General features: G+C 57.3%; 1 protein-coding gene across 3 annotated transcripts in view; it reads right to left on the bottom strand.

The window, feature by feature from the left end:
- EVC (EvC ciliary complex subunit 1) overlaps positions 1 to 20,811 on the bottom strand; it is a 44,222-nt gene extending 23,411 nt beyond the window's left edge. For 2 of the 3 annotated variants that reach the window (XM_037126938.2, XM_053672467.1), the window contains exons 1-9: positions 20,397 to 20,810; positions 17,117 to 17,242; positions 13,039 to 13,122; positions 10,870 to 11,102; positions 8,720 to 8,804; positions 8,323 to 8,421; positions 7,594 to 7,731; positions 4,804 to 4,962; positions 1,110 to 1,326 (exon numbers count right to left, since the gene is read on the bottom strand). In XM_037126938.2, coding sequence (XP_036982833.2) covers positions 1,110 to 1,326; positions 4,804 to 4,962; positions 7,594 to 7,731; positions 8,323 to 8,421; positions 8,720 to 8,804; positions 10,870 to 11,102; positions 13,039 to 13,122; positions 17,117 to 17,242; positions 20,397 to 20,570 — 1,315 coding nt within the window. In that variant the 5' untranslated portion in view covers positions 20,571 to 20,810. Of the gene's footprint in view, positions 1 to 1,109; positions 1,327 to 4,803; positions 4,963 to 7,593; positions 7,732 to 8,322; positions 8,422 to 8,719; positions 8,805 to 10,869; positions 11,103 to 13,038; positions 13,123 to 17,116; positions 17,243 to 20,396 lie in introns of all 3 variants that reach the window. The other variant, XM_053672468.1, reaches the window with a different exon arrangement.
- Between the last annotated feature and the right edge of the window lie 1,218 nt (positions 20,812 to 22,029).

The raw sequence follows: 22,029 nt of genomic DNA, 5'->3' as shown, positions 1-22,029 counted from the left end.
CCACCCGGTCCCTCGGTCCCAACAGAGTGCTGAGCACAGAGCTAGGGTTGGGGCAGCTCATGGTCGGGACCCAGCCCCGCTCTGAACTTGCTCCAGACTGTGTCCCCTCAAATTCCTGTGGTCACTGCATTTGGTGATGGAACTTCTAAGGAGGTCATTGAGGCTAAATGAGGTCATGAGACTGGGGCCCAGAGGCACAGGGGTGGCGCCTCGGGAGGGGACGAGACGTGAGAGGGCAGTCTCTCCGCCATGTGCGGGCACAGCAAGGAGGTGCCGTGTGCACAGCAGGGGGTGGGCCTCCCCAGGAACCAAATCGGCTGGGACCTCAGCTTCCAGAACTGGGAGAAATCAGTGTTGGTTGCTCAGGCCCCTCGCCTGTGGCACCTTGTCAGGGTGGCCTGCCCTGTGGGGTCCAGGCCTGATGGGGGTCAGAGCCTGCTGGGGACCTTGTCAGGCACACAGGTGCCCTGCGGACATCGTGATGAGACCCGAGAGGCCCCGCTCTGTGCCTCCGTCCAGGCCTGGGGGCGCGTTTCCTGCCCAGGGTGCGAGGAAGCTGGTGCAGAGGTGGGGCAGCCCCGAGGTGAGAGGCCAGGCCTTCTCCTCCTGGCCCCACTGCAGGCCTGACCTGGACTACGTCTCGGGGCCCTGGACGGCTTCGGCCCTTGCCGGTCACTCCGCAGAGCCGGCCCAGGAGCAGGACCTCGTGTGGGGAGTGGCCACGTCAGGCGCCCCCTCCCGGCTCCCACGCCCCGCCTGGCAGTTACGCAGGACCTGTGATGGGTGTGGGGCTGCAGCTGAGAGGCACGCGTCTCCTCTGGGCGTTTCCACACTCATCAGCCTTCTGCACGTTCCGGGGCCTTTGCTGAGACCCTGGGCTCTCCGTCAGCCTGAATAACCAACACCCCAGTGGAACAGGAGAGCCCCACCCAAGGAGGCAGCTTGTATGTACCCCAATTTATGAAGAAGGCCAGTGAGGGTCAGAGAATTTGAGTCTGGTCCCCCCAGGGCAGAACTGGGACACTTACAATGGCTGTCCCCCAGCCCCGCAGCTTGGTGGCCCCGAGAGGCCCGCGCCCAAGACCTGGGCCCTGCTGCAGCTCACTCACCCCTGCTGAAGCGCTCAGCCTCCTCCCAGAAGGCCTTGTGCTGCTGGGTCAGCAGCTCCTCCTTCTGCGCCCCCGACAGCCTCCCCTCAACAGTCAGCCCGCCCAGGCTGCGGGAGATGGCGGCCAGCCGGCACTTGGTCTCCTCCTGGACCTGCTGCTTCAGGGACTCGATCGCCTTTGCCATGTGTGCCCGCCCCATCGTCCTCTCCAGGACGTCCTGAGAAGAGAAAGACGCCGGACATTTGGTGGGTCGCCTCTCATCTGTTAACAGCAACAGGCTCCGTCTGGCGCCCCCACCTCCCCGAGCCCCCTGCGTCTGCTCCTCAGACAGGGGCCACATCGTCCCTCGGGGAGACGCGGTGACATGGACACTGGATCACATATGCAAGGCGTGTGGAACACATCGAGTGCCCTGCAGAGGGGCTGCTCTTCTGGGAAGGATTCAGCGCATGCACAGCACTGAAGAGGAAAACCCACCTTTCTCAGAGCCCTCCCTCCCCCAACCCCCTGGGCCTGTGGCTGCTGCAGCCCCAGAGAACTGCAGGGAGTGGAGAGACATCACGGGAATTCTGGGCTTTGGGGCCTCACAGAGCCCGAGTGCTGGGGCTTTAAGAGACCTGAGGAGGGCCACTGCCCCAGAGTCAGACCTCAGAACGGGCCCCATCCTATTCCACCCCGTTGTCATCACTCGGGACACCACTCCTGCAAGAGGCCTCCCCCACGCAGGCCATGCTGACCAGAGGCGGGGTGGGGGTGGGGTTTACATTGCAGAGCAGACACCCAGTGAGCGAGCACTGTGGGATGGGGGTGAGGGCGACGGGAGGTGCAGGGACACTGCCGCTGTGGCACATGGGGCCCGGTGAAGCCGCAGGCCTGCGTCTTTCCCCACCTCGCCACGGCCACGGCCCCACCGGCCACGTGACACTAGTAGAGGCCTGAGTTGGCCCCACCCCTTCTCCCCCAGGCCTGCAACCCTGCCTCATCCAGACCCTCCTCCTGTATTCCCTTCCTGCCAGCCCACAGCCACCCCAGCTCAGACGGCTCTGGTCACCTCTGCCCTGGGCTAATGCCTCAAACCGTTCTTGGTCTCCCAGCCCCCACTGTCCCCTTATGCTCTGCCCCTGCTTGGCATCTTTCTGAGATGCAGATGTGGTTCCGTGGTCCTCTGGCCCAAACCCTCCAGTCCCCGCCCTCACATCCAGTCCACACTCTGGGGCACAGTGCACGAAGCCTTCAGGACCAGGCCTGGCTGAGTCCCCACACCTGCAGCTCCTGGCTGCTCAGAACACCCAGCCTGCACTTCCCCCAGGCCTTGGCACACACCAGGCCTCCCACTGCAACCCCTCCCCTTTTCCTCTTACCTGGCTGCCTGGCCGGGCCCTACACAACCCTACAGGCTCTGATCTTCCCCACCCCACTGTACCCCTGCTCCCGGCTCCACTGCCCAGGTGCTTCTGTCTTTAAGGAACTAATCCTGAGGACACTTGAAACACAGAGCCCTTGAAGACAGGGGCTGAGTCTGAGCCACCCGCTGCCTAGCCTGGGCCTCACTGTGGTCTGTGTGGACAGGGCAAGAGTAACCATCCCCGACTATGGACAAGGATGCTGAGGTTTATTCTGGAAGGCCACATAACTAGCCTGAGGGACAGTGGCTTTGCATCTTCCTCTCCTCCAAAGAAAGGGACCTGCCAGCAGCTTGCAGGCCCATGACCACTAGAGGGCGAGGGAGGATAGGCGCTCAGGCCTTGAGACCCTCCTGGCTCCCGGTGAGAGCCGCAGCTCAGGTTCATAGTGCAGGACAGATGGAGGGGAGAGAGGTGAGCCTGAGCGGAGGGGCGGCAGACCGAAGGCGGAGGACAGAAGAAGCAAAGGGACACCAGGCTGGGCCCCAGGCTCAGTCGAACTTGGCTCCACCCCTCAGAGCTGCAGGACCCTGGGCACGGGGTCCTCATCAGACCCCTAAGTGCAGAGTTGCTGTGAGGACTAAAGATGCACCACGTGCAGAGCAGCCAAAGCAGCAGCGTGAACACAGCAGGTGCTCGGGGACGTGGAGGCTGTCATCATGTCTGCAGCCAGGCCCCTCACCGCTCGTGGCTTCCAGTTGTCCTCAGCATCCCAAGAGACGGATTCCATAACCGTCGGAGCCCTTTCCAGGGCTCCGTTCTGACAGCCATCCAGGCCACGTGACACGTTCTAGGCCCGTGATGCTGGCCCGAGGACTGAAACTCTTCTCAAGTTCATCCACAAAACAGCTCCAGATGCATCTTGGGGTGTGGGGGAGGGACCTGAGCGGGGCCAGGCAGGGCTAATCCAGCCCTCTCCCGCACAAACGCCCACTGTAGCCCTTTCCGGGCACCGTTGTCACGGCGTAAGTTTATCTGGCCTGCTGAGGTGTGACCTGCAGGCGTCTGACCACTAACACGCATGCGCGCTTCCCATGCACCGGCCCCTGCTCAAAAGACCTGGCGTACAGTCTGATCTCTAACACTCCCTAAGCAGCGGCCACTCTGATCCCATTTGACAGAGGATGCAACTGAGTCACAGTAACAGAGAGGTTGACGAACTACTCTAGGTCGCATGGCCAATCAGTGGCAGGACTGGGGCGCCTGCTCAGCCCTCTGGCCCGAGTCTGCAATATGGTTTCTGTAACTGAACAGGGCTCCCAGTAGATGGCGCTCCTCGGATGCTGGCTGAGGGAAGAGCGGCTGGAGCACCTGGATAATTCTCTCCCTTCCTATTTGGACGTTTCTGGCAAATACTCGGGCCAGAGTCAGCTAAGGATACATTTGTTTTCCCTGCATCAATATCCTGCTGACAGGGTAACAATTAAATAAGAAGAGAAAAATTAGAAAAGGAAAAGTCTTTCTCCACTGATGAGCGTTCACATCAGCTGCCTGATCAAATTAAAATGCAGTTCAGAGGGGCGTGGATGGCAAACCAGGAAGCCTGGGTGCAGGCTCGATGCTGCCATGGGCAGGGCGGGGTCCCCGGGGGGCATAAGGGGGCTCCTCATCTGTTCACTGGGAGCATCACCCCTGCTTGTCTTTCAGTGGCGCCGAGGCAGACGAGGGGGCTGTGTGCACACTGGGTGGGACAAGCCACGTAAAGTCCCCCAGCAGCTGTGTGCATGGGGGGCCGCATTTATTAACACACACAGCTGGGTGTGGGTGTGGGGGGAGGTGCTGCATTTCCAACCAGCTCTCGGGCGACACTGATGCTGCAGCTCTGCAGACTGCCCTTAGGAGCAGATGGTTTGTGGAAAAGCGGCAGAAATCCACTCTGGCCCCTCAGGACCTGCTCCCAGGTCTCAGCAGCTGAGTCTGCGAGTCGAGGGCAGGGTGGCCGCCAGAGGTTTCTGAGCTGGGTGTGACCTAGGTGGTGCACAGGCCCGAAATGTAAGGTGTGACTTTGTCCCCAGGGTCAGAGGCAGGGTGAGCCCCGAACCTCCACACAGAAACTCCTGGTGACATGGGTGTCATAGGTCAGCAAGCATACAGGTAGATGGATGGATGGATGGACGGACGGAAGGATGGCTGGGCGGCTAGATGGTGGATGGACCATTGCTGTTTTCTGGACTCTCTCCCTCTACAATACGAAGGTGTGCACCCGAATGACCCGTACGGCACTTCAGGCTCCCTGCTTCCCCACCTCTGGGTCACGTCCCTCATGCCCGCTCCCCGCCCCTCCAGCGTACCAGAGCCTGCAGGTCCTGGGAGTCACGCAGCCGCCCTTCCGCTGCGGTCATTCTTTCTGTCAGACTCATCTCGAGCTGTCGGGCTTTAGAGCTAGAACACTTAAACTGGTCCACGAGCAAGTGCTGGATGTTTTCCATCTGTTTCCAGAAAGCTTCCATCTGTGAAATGACAATGAGAAGCAAGAGGTGGGGGGAGAAAGCTTAGTTAAGAAAGCTATAAAGCTGTCTGGCTCAGGCTTGGCAATTTCGATTCACTCCCTATCACAAGCTGAGATTCTAGACCATCCACACTCCGGAGCAAGTTCATCTCCGCAATCACCACGTTCCCTGGAGGTCCCTCCTCATGCCGCTGCCGGCGCCAGTCAGCAGCAGGGCGGCTTTTCAGCAAACGGTGATGCAGCTGTTATGGCAGGTCAGCACCGGCTTCCACAGTGTAAGGACCCTTCGCTGGGCTGATTCCTGCTGGTGGGTGGTGCACGGAATTCCAGTGTGCTCAGGGAAGCTTCCAGATTTATAGAAGGGATTAAACATATCCTGGAAATAAAAGTGCAAATGGCCATTTAAATATTAGATCCTGTCCTAAAGGCACAAGAGAGGATATGGCAGAGGCGCTGGTGGCCGAGGAGGCATTCTGCTCTAACATCTTCCTCCGTCCCCATCTCGGTGGGAGCAGGGCTGGAGTCGCCAAGCAGCTGTGAATGTTGGTGCCGCTGCTGTCACTGTGGCCTCTGAGAACTGAGAACGATGTCGCCAGGAGTCTTAGCTGCTCTCTTTTATCTTATGCCCAGCAGGTTCTGTGCTTCACACATTTTGTGTCTGGATAAAATATAGGAACAGGCTCAGGAAGGCAGGGCCCTTGTCATAGGTCCCCAAGCTGATGAGAGGCAGCGCAGCTTCGGTTCAGGTCTGTTCAGCCCCCAGCTCTGAGTGTCTCCATCTCGGCTCCACCTCTCTGCCCCTGAGACAGACAGTTCTTGCTGGACAGGCATGGAGGGGTCAGGGGTCATGGCCCCAGACCCACATGATCTTGCTGCTGTGGCTGAAGATGGAGAAAAATGACAACCTGACACCGACTGGGTCCAGCCAGCCCCCTCCCGGGGCTGGGCCTGGCCAGGAGGAAGCCCATGCCTGCAGGGACTGGCCCCTCTTCAAACGCTTGTTCTCCCACCTCGGGGCCTCCGGGCAGCAGCTCGTCCCATCACTGACCCCCACCCGCTGCCTTCCTGTCCCTCTGGCCCATCAGATGGCCTCCTCTCCAGCTGCTGGGAGAGGATGTGGACGAGGATCCATGAACTCCTGTGCAGCCGGAAACGGTTCCACGCCCAGCCAGCGCAGTGGCTTCTCCTCCAGCCCCAGAGAGCCAGGGGGCTCCGTCGTCCCTCTCACAAGCCCGGACTTCCCTTGGCATCCGTGACAAGGTTTCCTCCTGGTTCCTCCAAGTCCCTGCTCTGCCGTCTCATCTTGGTTCTCCTGGACTCTTGCCTCTGAGCTGTTGCTGGGATGCGAGATCTGGCACAGACCCCTTCCTCTGCCAGCCCTCCGCAGGCTCCCGGGCGGGAGCGCCCCATGGTTGCAGGTCACCAACACTGCAGATTCGCTTTTGAGAACCACGCACCCTCTGCTGGAAATATGCAGGCACGGACAACATGGCCCACTGCCTCGGGGACTCTGGGGGGCCACCGGGCCCAGGTCAAGCACCCTCCCCTCCCCAGCTCCCCCTAAGAACATACCTGCTCCCCTTGCTCTCCCACCCGAGATTGGGGGGCTCTGTCCCCACGCACCTCCAGGCCATCAAGCAGACTCACTACCTCCCCTCCCAGCTTGCTTCTCACTCTGGGGTCCTTATTTCCGTAGAACTGACCCTCTGCACCCTTTCCCCCCACCTCATTAAATCCCACCTGGTGAGCTCCCAACCTCTCCGCCCCTCCCCTTCCCCACCACACCCACCCTCAGGAAATCCCTCCTGCACTGGCCCTGCAGCTATTTAGGGGACCCCCACTGCAGCCTGTGTGGTCCTCCTGGAACAGAAAGGGATTCCGTCCCCACAGGAGCGGAGAACCCTGGGGCAGGGCCCTCTCCACCCGCCCGCAGGCCGGTGCCTGTGCTTCTCCCAAAAGCCTCCTGGGCCCTTCTTCTGTGAAGATGTTCCTAAGCCTGGGGTGGAACAAAGCCCCCCCCCTGCACGGTGCTCGGCCTTCCCATGTGTTCCCATCTGTCACATTTGTGGCCCATAAGTCTGCGTCTGCTCACCTGTCGGACCCCAACACCGCCAAACCCACCCCCCCACCAGGCTGGCCTGAGCATCTCTCGAGCAGGGCCAGGTCCAAGTTCATGTTGAATCCCCAGCAGCTGGCACAATGCCTGGGTGCCAATTAATACCTAATATGTGAAGAGGGGCGTGTGAATGGAACCCAAAAGCAAGAAGGAGATATTTGAGGGAAGCCACCCTCTCTGAACTTAAACCCTGCTTTTAAGAGTGAGGGGTGCAGTGTGAGGGGCTAGCAGCCAGCACCCGCTCTGACCGCCATGGGTAGGGACAGAGTGGGTTACAGCAACCTTGGCTTTCAGTGATAACAAGGTCCACCTAAGATTTAAACAAGGGGGATTGGTTTTTAAAAAAAGGAAGTCTTGGCACTTCATCAGACCTCTGTGGCGTCATTCAGAAACTGATGGCTGGCCGCAGGGGGAACCGACTGGGAACTGCAGTACTGGACATGCTCCCGTTGCCCACTTCTCCCTCCGACCAGGTGGAACCCCGGTTCTGAGGCGGAAAGAACGCCCACCACCTACGTTGTCGGTCAGCTGCTCAGACCACTCTCGCTCCCTCTTCTCCACGTCCGCCAGGGTGACGAACTCGGAGTCGCCAGTGCACAGCATCTCTGTGTTCGACAGTCTGACCCGCAGCCCCCTTTCCAGGTCCTGCAACTCCTGGGAAAGCAGAGGGAAGAAAACACGGGAAAAAATCGGAAATTTCTTAAATTCTAGAAACAGAAACGCTTCGATTTTCTCATCATCATGATGCCACATTTCTTAGCTGTAATGAAATGCCCTGGGCGTGGGCCCATTTCAGGCCCGATGACAGAGGCCTCTCTCATACACAGAGAGCTCAAGAATAATGGATTATTTTCTTTTATATTCCTCATTGCCCACAAAAAATAGACCACACTTAGTAGGCAGTGAAATGGGATCTTTCAATCCTTATGAAGTCCTGGAAAATTATATATTTAAAAATAGCCCAAGATTGTGCAGAATATAACCTCAGTGGTGATTCCCTTTGGTAGCGAATATGACCAATAGCCTTCTCTGTTCTCTGCTTCCAATATTTCCTCACATTTTAAGAGCACAGTTTGTCATTTTTTCATCTGCACACACATGCTAATATCTCTACAGTGTGTTTAAAAGTGAATATGGGAATAGACCGTTCTCATCCATGAAAGCAAAGACACTTCCATAAGTTTTATGTATTGTAACAGCAAGGAACCTTTTCAGGTTCCTTGACATAATAGGTCAAAGACTTACATTTTCTTGTTTTGAAAGAATCTTCTGGTAGAATTCATCCTCAGACTTCTTTTTTGGAAAAATGTCAAAGAGGCACATTTTTAAAATCTGAATAAACATCTATTGCCAGAAAAGGAAATAAAACAAAGGGAAAAGTTTAAAAAATGGTACCTCCCTCCCCCTCCTGCTTCTCTGTCTGTCTGTCTGTCTGTCTGTGGGTAAAGCAAAGCCCTGCCCCCCAGTGGCAGAAACTGCTCTGCCATTTCAGGGTCTGTGCCCAACGTCGCTCTCCACTCTCGCTGTGCTGGCTCCACTGTAGCACACACCCGTCCCCCAGGGTCTCAGGGACTCAGGGCGCAGACAGCCCGCGCCCCGGTCCTGCGCCGTGAATGGGTGACGAGCCCACCACACCACCTACCAAGTGCTCGTCCTGCCTCAGCGCCGTGTCCAGCTCTAGCAGGTCTTTTAAGTGAAGGTTATAGATGCACAGGTCAAGGTCAGCGCTGCAAAGTCAGACAGAGACAGAAAAGACCTTGAGCGTGTTTGAGGTGTGGAGAGAGGTCACACTTCAGTCCAAGCCACGTGTGTCCTGGCTCTGGATTTGAAGTTTGGCAGCATGCTCAGGGTCTGGGCCCACTCTTTCCACAGCCTTGGACTGTGTGCTGGGCCCTTGACCTCACCAGAATTCAGAGCAGATCGGCCCGAGCACCGATCCGCACACCTGCCAGACTGAGGTTCTTGGGCGCCACTGGACGCTGAGCCCTACTCCGGCTGGGTGGTTTGAGGACGCTGAGCATGGGCTTCTGAGATAAGGCGGTGGGTTCAGCCCTGGCCCCTTCACCATCTGCTGTGTGACCTTGGGCAAGTCACCCAGCTTCCCTGAGACTCACTTTATTCTTCATAAAATGGGGACAAAAACAGTGCCCACCCGATAGGGTTGTCAGGAGGCATTCATTCATTACCTAGTTAATAGTTCCCTGCATTTTGCCATGTACAGTGCGCTCCCATGTGTAATGTACACCCACGTTTTTGGCCCAAACTTTCAGGAAAAAAAATCTTTTGTTTCAATTTTTTAATTCAATTTATTTACTTATATTTAGAAACAAAACTGATTGTCGTATTCTAGGGTATTATTTTGCATATGGGTATCATTACTGCTTTCTAGAGGTACATTGTTAGTACAAAAGCACAAATAAAAAAATTAAAAACATTTATATAGATACAGAATTAGAACTATCCATGTATAAAGCTCATCCTATTTTTCCCCAAAATATTTGGGCCAAAAATGTACATTACACATGGCAGATATGGCACCTGTTGGGAACTACCCTGCCTGGTTTCAGGAGCTGTGACCGCCGCCCCCCCCACCCCGTCGCTAAGGCTGAGTGAGTGACCTTCAGACCATAAGCCACTAAGGAGACAAAGCTTATCTCCCTGGCAGGGGCGCTGCCTCTGCTCCTTTTACTTCACCCTGCCTGGCCCCCAATGCATGATGGGTTAGCCAAGGGCAGGTACGATTCCTCAAGGGAGGGACAACCTAAGACAGGCATGATCACAGGGGCCCCCAGGGAAGGATTTGGGGGACTACAGAAAAAGAAGGTGATGGACCCTTGCCCCTCAGCTTTGAAATGGCCTGAGTCCTCATTCTGTCTTCCAGAAGTCTCCTAATCTCTTGGCTGCCTTACTTCTCCTGCCTTACTTAAGCCTGCAACAATGCTGGTGGTGGGTGCTGCCCTGTGCTGGAAAGGGAAGGTTCCCTAGGGCAATCAGGCCTAAGAAAGAATATGTAAAATCCTGTGGAACCTAGTTTGCTAATACCCTCAATTTAAATAAGGGTCCAAGCAGGAAGTGAGTTTGTTCCCCAAAGTTTTATGGCCCTTTAACTATCTGACCCTGACTTAGAATAAGCCCTCAGAGACCTTTCAATGTTATCTATTGTTCAATAATTTCTGTCTGATAGTGCTTGATGAGCTTCATTCCTGTGCAAATTGAACCCAATAAAAGCCTGTCGAGGCTAGGGTCGGGGCGTTCTCCCCTTGAGAGGGTGGCCAAGGTGCTCTGAGGCTTTTTCTCCTCTTGAGAGAGAAGCCGTGCCGTCCCTTTTCCTTCACAGGACTTGGTAGTCCATGTGAATTTGTCTTGTGTCTCATCCACAATGTGGTGGATCCCACGAGCCGGGGTCCACATCAGGCACCCGTTGCTGACCCTCTCCCAGATGTACCGGGAGCAGGGGTGGGGCAGACAGTGACACAGGCCTGATGCTTATACCCCTGTAATACACACGGCACCCAGCCCTGACCAACACACAGAGAGTGCTCAGCCGGGGCCTGGCTGCTGCCCAGCCAGCCAGCCCCAACTCCTCTCCCGAGGGCTGGAGCCTGACTCCATGGCCCTCAGGCTGGCCGACACCGCATGGCCAGTGACAGGGATACAGGGTCCCACTCGGATGCTGGGCGGCTGTGTGTCTATAGCCGAGTGGCTAAACCTCTCTGGGCCTCCATTTCCTCCTCTGACAAGAACAGGATCCCCGGTCCGAGTCCACTGCCAACCCGCCCGTCCCCTCCTCACCTCTCACAGGCCAGCAGCTCAGGGAAGCTGTCCACCCGAAGGAAGGAACGGCTGAGGAACCGGTCGTCACTGGTGGCTGAGCGCAAGCTGGACGAGGAGCTGCAGTCATCCTTCTCGGCCTGGCTCAGGCTCCCCAGGCTGCTGGATGGTGATGCCTCCACCGGCTGGTTGGGCAGGACCGCCTGCTTCAAATTTTCGTGCAGAGACGGGTTGGAGGAACCATCGGCCAACGGCTGGGGCGGCAGAAGAGAGACAGGAGGCTTAGTGCATGGGTGTGACCACCAGGGGGAGTCTGGGTAACTCCACGGGCTGCTGTGCGGGCAGCTCCCAGGACGGCCTGGCCCTGGCACGCTGGGGAGGGCTGAGAGTGTCCTGTATCCCAGCTCCCTTGTCCCCAAGGGGCCAACACTCCACAGCAGGCCCCCCACCCCTTAGCTCTGAGCCTGCATCTGTTCCTGGTGGTCCCTGCACTGGGCCGCCCCCCGACCCCTCTGTGCAGCCCACCTGCCTGGCCCACCTCTCTCCCTGCTGTCTCACACTCCCTGGCCTGCTCTGTCCACTAACCTGCTGACCACTCAGCTCTTCTTTACTCACACTGACCTGGGTGGCACCTCCCGCCCCCAGGCCCTCCAAGAGGCAGGCACCCTACTGCTCTCGGATTGGCTCAAAGCTCCTCATCAAACAAATGCAGTTCCTGCCGTGACCACAAAAGGTCGCAGCTTGGCACAGCCTGAGCAGCAGTCTGTGCCCAGGCCGACCCCAGGCTGAAGCAGCCCTTCCCGAGCCTGCCTCCTCTGACAACCCTCACCAGGTTCCACAGGCCCCGGTCATTCCTGTCTGGCCTGACACCACACGCTGTCCCCCAACCAGCCTGGGACAGCCTCCGGGGTGAGGACAATGCCCCCTGACCCTGGGCCATCCCCCTTGGAGGCTGCCCAGTGGCGGGTGTTGAGGGTGGGGAAATGCCCCTGCCCTGGGAGTCTGCCCCTCCAGCCCCCTCCCCTCCCCCTGCCCCAGAGCTGAGGGAACGAAGCAGTTCCCTGTGTGTATTCCGGGGCCCTGTTCCGTGAACCGTGCCGTCTGTTCAGTGCAAGGGTCCCCCGAAAACCAAACTCGGGAAAGTCTCGGGTGTGCGTGCTGGAGCCCTGGCATCTGGCCGTCTCCACAAGGAAGCGGTAACTCAGAAAACCGAGCCCACCTGCCGCGTGGAGCCCTGACGTCTGCTGCTCGATTTCACCCTCGAAACAGCAAGGGCGGCAGGCAGGCCCGTTCCTCCCATTTCACAGAGGAAGAAACTGAGGCCCCAGGTGCCACATCATGGCCGGGGTGGGAGTCAGGGCGGAGTTCGAGTGACTTCAGCATGACTCTAGAGCCGGTCCTCTGTCCTGCCTGGAGAGCAGGCAGCATTTTCCCCAACTGGCTTGATCAGGAAACTTATTCCATAGGCGTCTCACCGGCCAAGGGCTCCCCCGGTCAGCCTGGGGACACTGCTCAGCAGGACTCCTGGCCGCCAGTGTGAGCGGCCCGCCTCCAGGCACGAGACCTGCAGCCGGGCTGGCAGGAGGAGAGGTGGCCTTGGCCTGTCACCTCCTGCAGTGTGACCTCAGGCGGCCACGGGCCTCTCTGGGCCTCTGCACCCTCGTGTGTAAGGTGGAGGTGACAGCGTTATCTGTCTTCCAGAGGTAGTTCAAGGTTGAAACGCCCGATGCGGACAAACGCTTGGCCCTCTGCTGGCCCTGCAGGAACTGTTCGGTGTGTGTCAGCCACTGGTGTTGGACTCAGGGACGGTGACCGAGACGCGGGGACTCTGTCCGAACCAGTGTTTGTATCAGTAGTAAATGGGCAGCGTGGGGCCGCCCCACTGGGCTGTCACCTGTGTCCCTGCAGACACAACAGGTGATGGCAGCTCCTCACCTCGAGATGCCAGGGGTGTGCGCTGACCCGGACAGCACTGACCCTGACGACGCTGTCACTGGCAGGGGTGCGGGGGGAGGGTCCACCCTGACGTGCTGCTCAGTTACAGAGCTTTGCCTTCATCCCTCTCCGAATGGGTTGCTATCCAACCCTCATGAGAACCCGAAACGGCACATTTGACCCCCTGCTACTGTCCTTGGTCTCTAGCCCATCACTGAATAATGGTGTTCCCAAGATGGAGCTTGGGACTCTCACCCGGAACTTCTGGTTGATGGGATAGACGACTTTGGCCTTCAGGGCAAATGCTGTGACATTGCTGTTGACAGACGGCTCGTGTTCCTGGGAAGGAAGCAGAACAGATGGTGCAGTGGGAGCGCTTCCTGCGGGACGAAGGGTCAGCCACCAAGTCTCCAAAATGCCACACCCTATTGGTCAGGGTGGCCTGGGAAAGGGGCCGCGGCATGTGCTCACTTGGTAAAAGGATGGGTGATGGATGGATGGACAGACAGACAACAGGTAGATGGATGGACAGATAGAGGATAAATGGATGGACAGGTGAATGGATGAATGGACAGATGGGTAGACAGAGGGATGTACAGACAGCTGGAAGGACAGATCGGTGGGTGAACGAATGAATGGGCAGATGGGCAGGTGGATGGATGGATAGATGGATGGACAGGTAGGTGGACAAATGGGGGGACAGGTGCACAGACAGATATGAATACACGGAAGGGCAGGTGGACGGATGGGGGAGGACTGGATGTACCCACAGATGGACGAATGGACAGATATTAAATACCGCATCTGTTTAATTCTAAGTCTTGACCTTCGAAAGAAATCAGGATTTAAATAACATGACAATAATTAACAAGAGTGCTCTTAAAAACTACCTATGTTAGTGAAAAAGTCCAACAGAATCATGTTAACACTGTCAAGTGGTAGAAACACTTAAATGTGGAGACGTTCGCGCAAGACTCTGGATCAGACCTTTCAACAAAGAGCAGCGGTTGGACAGCCTTCCCACTTGTCTGAGTCTCGGCCGCCCGGACGGCACCAGGTAGTGGATCTGGCCCCAGGACCGCGGAGGCAGAGCACCCAGCAGAGTGGTGGGGACCAGATGGGAGCGAAGCCGTGGCGGCTGTGAGCAGAGGTGAGGGGCCCAGAGGCCCCGCTCAGCAGCCGCCTCCCCGGGAAGCCACCCTGACCGTGGCTGCAGGCACCACCGGCCACCCGCTCTCCTTCCCCACGCCTCCCTGCGCCTCTCCCCTGCAGGGGGCGGCTCCTGGCGCTCGGCAAAGTCGGTGCTGAATGAACGCTCTGGAAACCAACAGCAGGTCCGTGCTTTCCAGCTGGACCTTGAAGGAAGAGCTCCTTGACAATGAGCGAAAAGTACAGAAGACGTTTTCCTTTCTCATAATGTGAAGGGTCGAACCAGCACCGGACCCAGGCAGCCAATGGGCCCCGATGGTTCTCCAGCCAGGGTTTCCCGGGATGCCTTCCAGAGCAGGGCAGGGAGGGGCAAGGCCCTGTGCTCGTCACTTCTGCCTCTCTCTTCGGACTCACCAAAAACAGACTTAGGTGACAAGAAGGGGAAAGACCACCAACACGTGCCACCTCCTTCAGCCTCTATCTCTCTCATAGTGCAGGCGAGACACAGAGAGGTTAAGCTATGTGCCCAAGGTCACACAGCTAACAAAGGCCAGACCTGGGATTCGAACTCAGGTTCCCTGGCTCTACGGGGGCCCACCAAGGCTTAGGGGTCAACAGGTTCCATTTCATCCTCTGCGTGGCAATCAAATGACCTTTCGAAGATGCAGTTCCCATCACTGTCCGGCCCACAACCCTCCTGGCTCCCCTCTGACCCCAGGGGGAGGCTCCCCAGCCCCCACCCCCTGACCCTGGCCTCACTGACCCACTGCTCCACCCACAAACAAAAGCAAAGAGTGGCAGAGGTGAGAAGGCTGCTGTGGGGCCCACGGTTGTGGGGCCCAGTACACAGTGAATGTGGGGGGGCTCGTCCAAAAATGACTAAGAATTTCAAGATGGCGATGTCTGGGGAGGCGGGCCGCGGCCTACGTGACTTCACGGGTCAGCCGCCCACAATGCCGGCCCTGGTTAATGTCGGAGCAGACACACTGACCCCAGGAAATGACACAGAGCCAGAAGAGCGTGACGCTTTTGTGGACTCCTCACCCGAAGAGGGAAAGAAAGCGCGGAGTGGAAGGCGTGCAGTGAGTCAAAGGCATGAGACCGAGGTTTGGAGTTCACCTTCAACAGGGCAGACAGAAGTGCACTTCCTGTGAGAACCGTGACCGAGGAGGACAGGGCGCAGAGGCTGCAGTGTAGGGGCCGCCTGGCACCTATGGATGCGGGGCGGGGAGGGGGCGCCGGGCCTGGGCAGGGCAGTGCAGGCCGAGCTGTGGCCACGCCCCTGCCACGAGGCACACCGGCCAGGTGGGAAACCTGGGGCTGGGGAGGCCTATCTGGTGGTCTGCCTGAAGCCTGCCACCCCCATCCCCACCCTGGGGCAGCCCAGGTGACCCCAGTAGGTGAACTCAATCCCAGAAGCACCCAGCCCACGGACTGTGGCCCACCGCCTGAACGGCCTGAGGTGCAGTTTTCGCAGCTGCCCCTCTGTCCAGAGCTCCTCCCAGTCCCTACGGCCGCCCTGGCCGCAGCCCAACAACCGCTGAGAAACGACGCAGCGCGAATTTCAGCGAGCTGCTTCTTCAGCTGAACCGGCGCTGTTATTCAGAAAACCGATTAGGGCACAAATGTAGGAGGGGAGGAGCCAATCCCCCCTGAAGCACGAGTGTCCCCTCCGTCTGCGACACCCAGCGCCGCAGGGAGAAGACAGGCAGCGGCTGCGCAGGCTCTGGCTCCAGAGCCTTCTGGAATGTTCTGTTTCTTTGCTGACACGAGCTATTTATCAAAACAGAGTGCATGCAAAGAGTGGCTTAAAGCACACATGCCTGGGTTTTCTGTGGGTTGGAGGACACAGGGGTCACGGCTCGATGCCCCCCCTCAAAATCGGCCCTGATCACATTCTCGGGATAAACTCGAGCTCAGTCTGCAGGAGGCGGGGCCTTGGGGCGAGCCAGCCACTGGAACAAGCAGACCTCTAACTGAACCCTTGGCAATCATTAGCCTGGTGATGGGTCTAGCTGGGCATGGCTACACTGTGAACGGGGAAAACATCGCTATGCAGGAAAAATGAGTTAGAGACGGCTCCCTGCAAATGGTGAGCCAGAGCTTACTCCACAGCAGGAATGCTTGTGGAGCTCCCTGGTGGTGACCCTGAGGAGCCGGCTCGCTGCTGATATCATAAAGCTGAGAAACTGGAGGCCCAGAGAGGTTATGTCTCTGGCCCAACATCACACAGTAAACAAGTGGCAAAGCTGGGACTGGGTTCCAGGGTGCTGGATCCCAAAGCAGAAAGCGATGCCCCATGGGCAGGCTTGGGCTGGACCGGGCTGGGGCCAGGACAGACGGACAGGGAGACCCTATCCTTTTTTTTTTTTTTACCCTTACCCAGGGATATTGCTTTATTGACTTCAGAGATAAGAGGAAGGGAAAGAGAGAGAGAGAAGAGAGGGAGAGAGAGAAACACTGAAGTGAGAGAGAAACATCAACTGGTTGCCTCCCCTATGACCCCAATAGGCGGTTGAACCCACAACCTAGGTGTGTGCCTGGACCAGGAATCAAACCCGCCACACTCTGCTGTACGAGATGGCGCTCCAACCACCCGCGCCATCGGCCGGGGTGACAGTCCATCTTTTAACATTGTGTTGGAGATATTTACTTAAGAGAAATAAAGCAAAATGAAAACGAATAAACCAACAAACTTACACGTATTCACCAAAGCCCTATTCAGAAGCTGAACTCCGCAAACACCACATGATGGCGTGTCCCCACCACACGAGGCACCAAGGGACTAAAGGTTGGACTATTGACACGTGCCGTGCCACAGATGGCAAAAGCAAGATGCTGAGGGGTCGCAGGCACCAGAAAGCAGGTGTAGAAGTCGAGAACCTGCAAGCCAGTCCCAGTGCGGGAGGCCAGTGGCTGCCTTGGGAAGGGGATTGGGGTGCGGGCAAGCCACAAAGGGGCACGGGGCCCTGAAGGACTTTCCGGGGTGACGGATCACTCCTGACCGGGGTATCGGTTTCAAGAGGGTGCACACTTGTCGCTCGTCAAACCGTACACGTAAAACCCAGGCATTTATCGAAGGTAAATTATGCCTTGAGAGAGGAGCCGACTGGGACCTGAGCTGCGTTGGAGGCGCATCTGGGTGACACCTGGCTACCAGATGGGACACAGTACGCCTGCTTACACCCAGAGCCTCCGCCTCCTTCCAAGTCTGTGCTCCTCTCTTCCTCCGCCTGGCCGGGGAGCCGTTTTCCGAGGGGGCCTGTGTGTTAGACTCCAGGTTCTTGAGCAGACTTCGAGTGTCGTCCACCTGAAATCCAAAGGTGGGGGACACACTGATGTCAGCGGGGCCTGAGCCCCTGGGACTGGAGCCACAGGCCCCACCCCCGCACCCAGTTGTGCTCCTCCAGGGCTCCTGCCGCTGGGCCCTGCGTGCTGCGCTGCTCCACCACCCGGCGCCAGCCCCGCATCGAAGACGGTCCAGGGGTCACCCCAGAGAAGCCCCCGCAGCCCCTTCTCAGTGTCTCCACAGGACCTGGGAGCCGAACGGCGGTCAAAGCTCATCTCATGGCTCGTCCGAATCAGTGGTCCTGGTGGCCTGGGAGCCCCTCATGGGTGACAGCTTAACTCGGGAAATGGCACATAAATGTTAATTCTCCTGTTACGGCCAATAACGTCATTGGGTGATTTTTTAGAAAATGTGTTAGATTACCTTAAAGTACAGAATGGCATTTGCAAATTTGCCTACTGGCTAAACTTTATTTGTAACCCCAAAAAGCAACGCCTGGGGCACCGTTGTGCCCGCTCCTGGGCGTGTGTGGACCAGCGCAGGGTCCGAGGGGCCACCGGGAGCGTCCAGCAGAGAGTGAGCAGCCACTGGTTCAGCTCAGACCCCAAACGAGCATCCTGTCTGTGCTCTAGTTAGTACCAAGTTTTTTTTTTTTAAAGAGCACTTTTGTGCTCTTTGTAGGTGATTGTGTTGTTGAAAGTGACCTCTAAGTGGAGTGCTGCCCGCGGTCTAGCGTCCCAAGCACAGGAAGGCTGTGGCGTGCCTCACGGAGAAAACGCAGGCGCCGGGTGTGCTTCATTCCGGCGCTTGGAACAGTGTTGTTGGCTGTGAGATCGACATTAGCCAGTCAACACTACATATTAAGCGATGTGTCTTTAAACAGAAACACACATACAATGAGGCTACATGCGTACTGATGGGTTAATGAAAATGTTGCAACTGGAATGTTGTGGAAACCTCACACCTATATTTCCCCAGGGGCCACGATGCAGTGTTTGCTAATTCAGTGTTTGCAGTGAGCGTAATTATCGATTATGTTTGGAACCCTGTTGTGCCAGAGACACTTCTCAAGCCTCTCTTGAGCACTGGCTGCCTCCGGATATAACCTTCGAACTGAAGAAACGTTTGCCCATGGGTTAGTCATGGAGCATCTGGGAAGCGTTCAGCCTTATCCTAGTCACTGGGAATGGAGTACGGGACAAAATATGCCGAGCTCCTGCCTTTGTGGGCCTTACATTCTAGCAACAGGAGAGAGATGTAGACAAAGGAATAAACACCTAGTATATCAGAGGTGACAAATGCTGTGGAGAGACAATGGGTGGAGGGATGCAGAGTAGTGGGAGGGAACGTCTTCTTGGACAAGACGGCTTTGAGAAGAAGCTCCAAGGAAGTGAGAGAGCAGGCCATCCTGATGTCCCGGGAACAAACTTCGCAGGGAGGGGCAGAGCCCGTGCAAAGGCACCGGGGCAGGAGCACGCTCGGCCTGCCCAGGGAAGCCTGTGGCTGGGGCACTCTGGTGGTGGGGAGACTTAGGGGCTGACTGTCCAGCACTCACAGTCGCCCAGCTCCAGGCTCTGCAGGGAAGGCCCCGCCGGGTCGTCCTACGGTGAAGGCTCCAGGAGAAAAATGTCATGTTTTTTTTTTCCCCCCTCCCAGTTAAAAATGATCTGGAGGCCAAGAGTCACCAGCTACTTGATTACAGACTAACGTGGAAGACAAACACAAAACAAAGAAGAGGAAAAGGCAAGCATGGGGAGGGGTGGGAAGCTTGGAGAATTATAAAACCTTCAGAGAGATAAAATATTGGGTTGGCCAAAACATTTGTATGGTTTTTCCCCTAAAATAAAAGACACATCTTTCATTTTCACCAATAACTTTACTGATTCGGATATTTTGAGTATGTTGGCTCTCTCCCATGTGGTATAATGTTGACTGTTCTCAATTAATGTCTCGATTTGGTCCCTGTTAGCTTCAGCTGGTCCACCTGGAGCATCGAGCATCGTCCAGAGAGAAATCTCCAGCAGGAAACTTCGCACACCACTCCTGACACATTTGATCAGTCACAGCACTTGTCTCTGGACACCGAACAAGGTTTTTTGTTTTTGTTTTTTTTCCATTTCAGTTGTGTTTTTTACCTTTCTTAAAATAATAAAGCACAATGTGCTAAAAATGTTGTATATTTTCTGCCATCTTCAATATTAAATGGCCACACAAAACTCACTAATTTTGATAAGCTTTTTAAATTCTTTAAAAAGAATTTAAAGAATTCTGATAGGACAGCTGTTACAATACAATCTAACAAAATTGTTTCAAAGGAAGTTAAAGACAACGAAGCGCTACTAGAGCCATGCTGGGGGGAAAACCTAACAAACTTATTGGCCCGCCCCATGTGACATTCGCGGGTTACAACATGGATGTACAAACAGGGAACCTTCTGAGGACAGGCCAGAACACAGCCAGCACTCAACACTGTTAGTACTGCTCCCCCACCTCAGAACTGGGGAGGCTGTGTTATAATCACGTTGCCTGGTAACCTGTCTCCCAGAGGCTGCCCACCTCCAGAGGTCAGGGCAGGGTCTAATCCGCTCACTGGGGTGGCCTCTATGATCCCTGGACCGGGGAAGGGGGGGCGGCTGGCAGCAGAAAGGTGCTCAGCAAACTAAGGGTAGGGGTGAATGAATGAATGAACGGAGGATGAATGAATGAAGGGAGGCCTGAATGCATCCCAGCAAGAAGCTGGGACTCGGGAGAGGCTAACAAGGTAAAGCACTGAGCGAGGAAGCAGAACAGGCACCCAGGGGTGAGGATCCCCAGCCTTCCAGCCAGGATGCTAAGCTGGGTCCCCGCCAGCTTCCAGTCCAGACCCCCCAGTGCTACAGATGGGGAGACTGAGGCCGGGAGGGCGTTGGGTCTCTCCATCACACCGCGGCCTCGGATGGAGGCATCTCTGGGGACAGCGCCCTTCTGTTCGTCCCTACGCTGCTTCCCTCTGGAATCACTGTGTCCAGCCTCCTCCTGGAGCAGAAGGGGGGAGCCCGGGGCAGCACCAGTTGCGCGCAAAGCCCGCGATCACGTTCCAGTGGAAGTAGAGCCCGGGCCTGCAGTCCGACCCTGGGGCCGAGGAGGACAGCGCCCGGTGAGCCCCACACCCCGGCTGCCTGCTTGGCCGACCCACCTGTTGTCCTGGCCGCCGGCGGATGGCGCGGCAGCCTATCCAGAGGCCCAGGCCCAGGCCCAGCGCGGCGCCCAGCAGCACCGCGGGGACCAGCAGCGCGGGCGCCGCCCGCACTGCGTCCCGGCCCAGCAGCAGCCGCGCATCGCTCCCGCAGGCCTCTCCACGGCGGGCCATCAGGGGCGCTCAGGCGGCGACCCGGCTGCATCCCGTCTGCCGCCTCCTACCGCCCGGGCGAGCCGCCCGGAGTGCCGTCCCCGCCAGGTTGGCGATGCAGGACTCACAGCCCGGACGGGCCAGAGACACAGCGCGATTCGCTGACTCTCCGGCCTGTGCGGTCTCCTTCCTTCGCTGCCTCTCTCCGGTCCCGCGCCAGAGCCAGAGGGAGGAGCCTGGATCTTCCGTCAGCCCAAAACTTTGAGCCACCCCCTCCCCAGCCCGGCCTTTGCACTGAGCATGCCCGGTTGGACGCGCGTTTTTTTTTCAGGAGCCGAACTTTTCAGAGGATTCCTGTTTTTCCCTGGGCCTCTGAACCTCCGGTGGAGAAGGGGTCCTCAGCAACTAAGGAGGGCGCTGCTTGGATAAGGTTCCGGAGCGCCTACGACTGCCAGGCATTTAGCCTGACCATCTCAGCAACTTTCTCAGCAGCCCTCCCTCCGGGGATCCCCGCTCCTGGCGATGAGGAAGCTCAAATCCCAGGGACTCAGTGCAGGCCCACCCCGGCCTTGCCGCCAGCCGAACTTTTCTTAAGAATCTGTCTTAATGCCTTTTCTTCACCATGGTCAATACTTTCCTCTAAGATAGAGTGTAAAAAGATTGTTGCACCAGCATCCAGTAGAAATGCTGCGTGGCCATTCACTCCCTAGTCAATTACAGAAACCAGGCGCCTCCAACCAGCACGGGGCCAGCCAGGAACTGGACGAGGCCCGGGCTCGGAGGGTGTCAGGGCTGTGTGGGAAGATACACAGCGAGGTGAGGTCAGCATCTGTTCTTTAAGCACACATTTACTGAGCAGCTACTGGATGCTGGCTCTTGCCCTGGATGCTGGGGGCACAGCGGTGAACGTACATGTGTATGACCTCAGTTCCCTGGGGGTGCGGGAGACAGAAGACCCCTGGGGATCCACTTCAACAGAGGATGAGTGGCATTTGTGTCCTTAACCCGGTCCTGCAGCTCGAGTTTCTGTTTTTTTTCATCATTTCCCCGTCAACCCTTCTGGTGGGCCAGATGGGAACTGCCACTCAGATTTAGCTTTTATAGATGAAGAAACTGACAGTCGGAGAGGAAAACAGGGCCCGCCCAAGGTGTTGCCACAAGGAAATGGGACAGATGGGTGAGCGCCTGTGACCGTCTGGCCTGTCCTTGGGGCCAGAGGAGGGGCTGACAGTCCTCTGGCTCCCAGGCCCCTGGCTGCAGACCTGACCAGCTGCCCTGCAGGAAGGCTGCAGGCGGGGAGCCCCTCCCCCGGAACACGTGGAAACAGTAACGGAGAAGGTGGAAGCAGAGAGAGCGATCTGCGGGCCTTCTGGCCTCGGTCTCCCTCTCTGCGTCCCTGCAGGGCAACGCACCGCCCCTCCCAGAGAGTTCGGGGAGGCTGCCCAGGGCCTGCCTCCCGGCTCCAAACACGAACTCCCCT

The sequence above is a fragment of the Artibeus jamaicensis genome, unplaced genomic scaffold (assembly GCF_021234435.1).
Source record: "Artibeus jamaicensis isolate MK-2021 breed Jamaican fruit bat unplaced genomic scaffold, CSHL_Jam_final contig_76, whole genome shotgun sequence".
Taxonomy (NCBI): Eukaryota; Metazoa; Chordata; class Mammalia; order Chiroptera; family Phyllostomidae; genus Artibeus; species Artibeus jamaicensis.
Note: the sequence above shows the minus strand (reverse complement) of the source record. Positions and strands in the feature narration are given on the sequence as shown.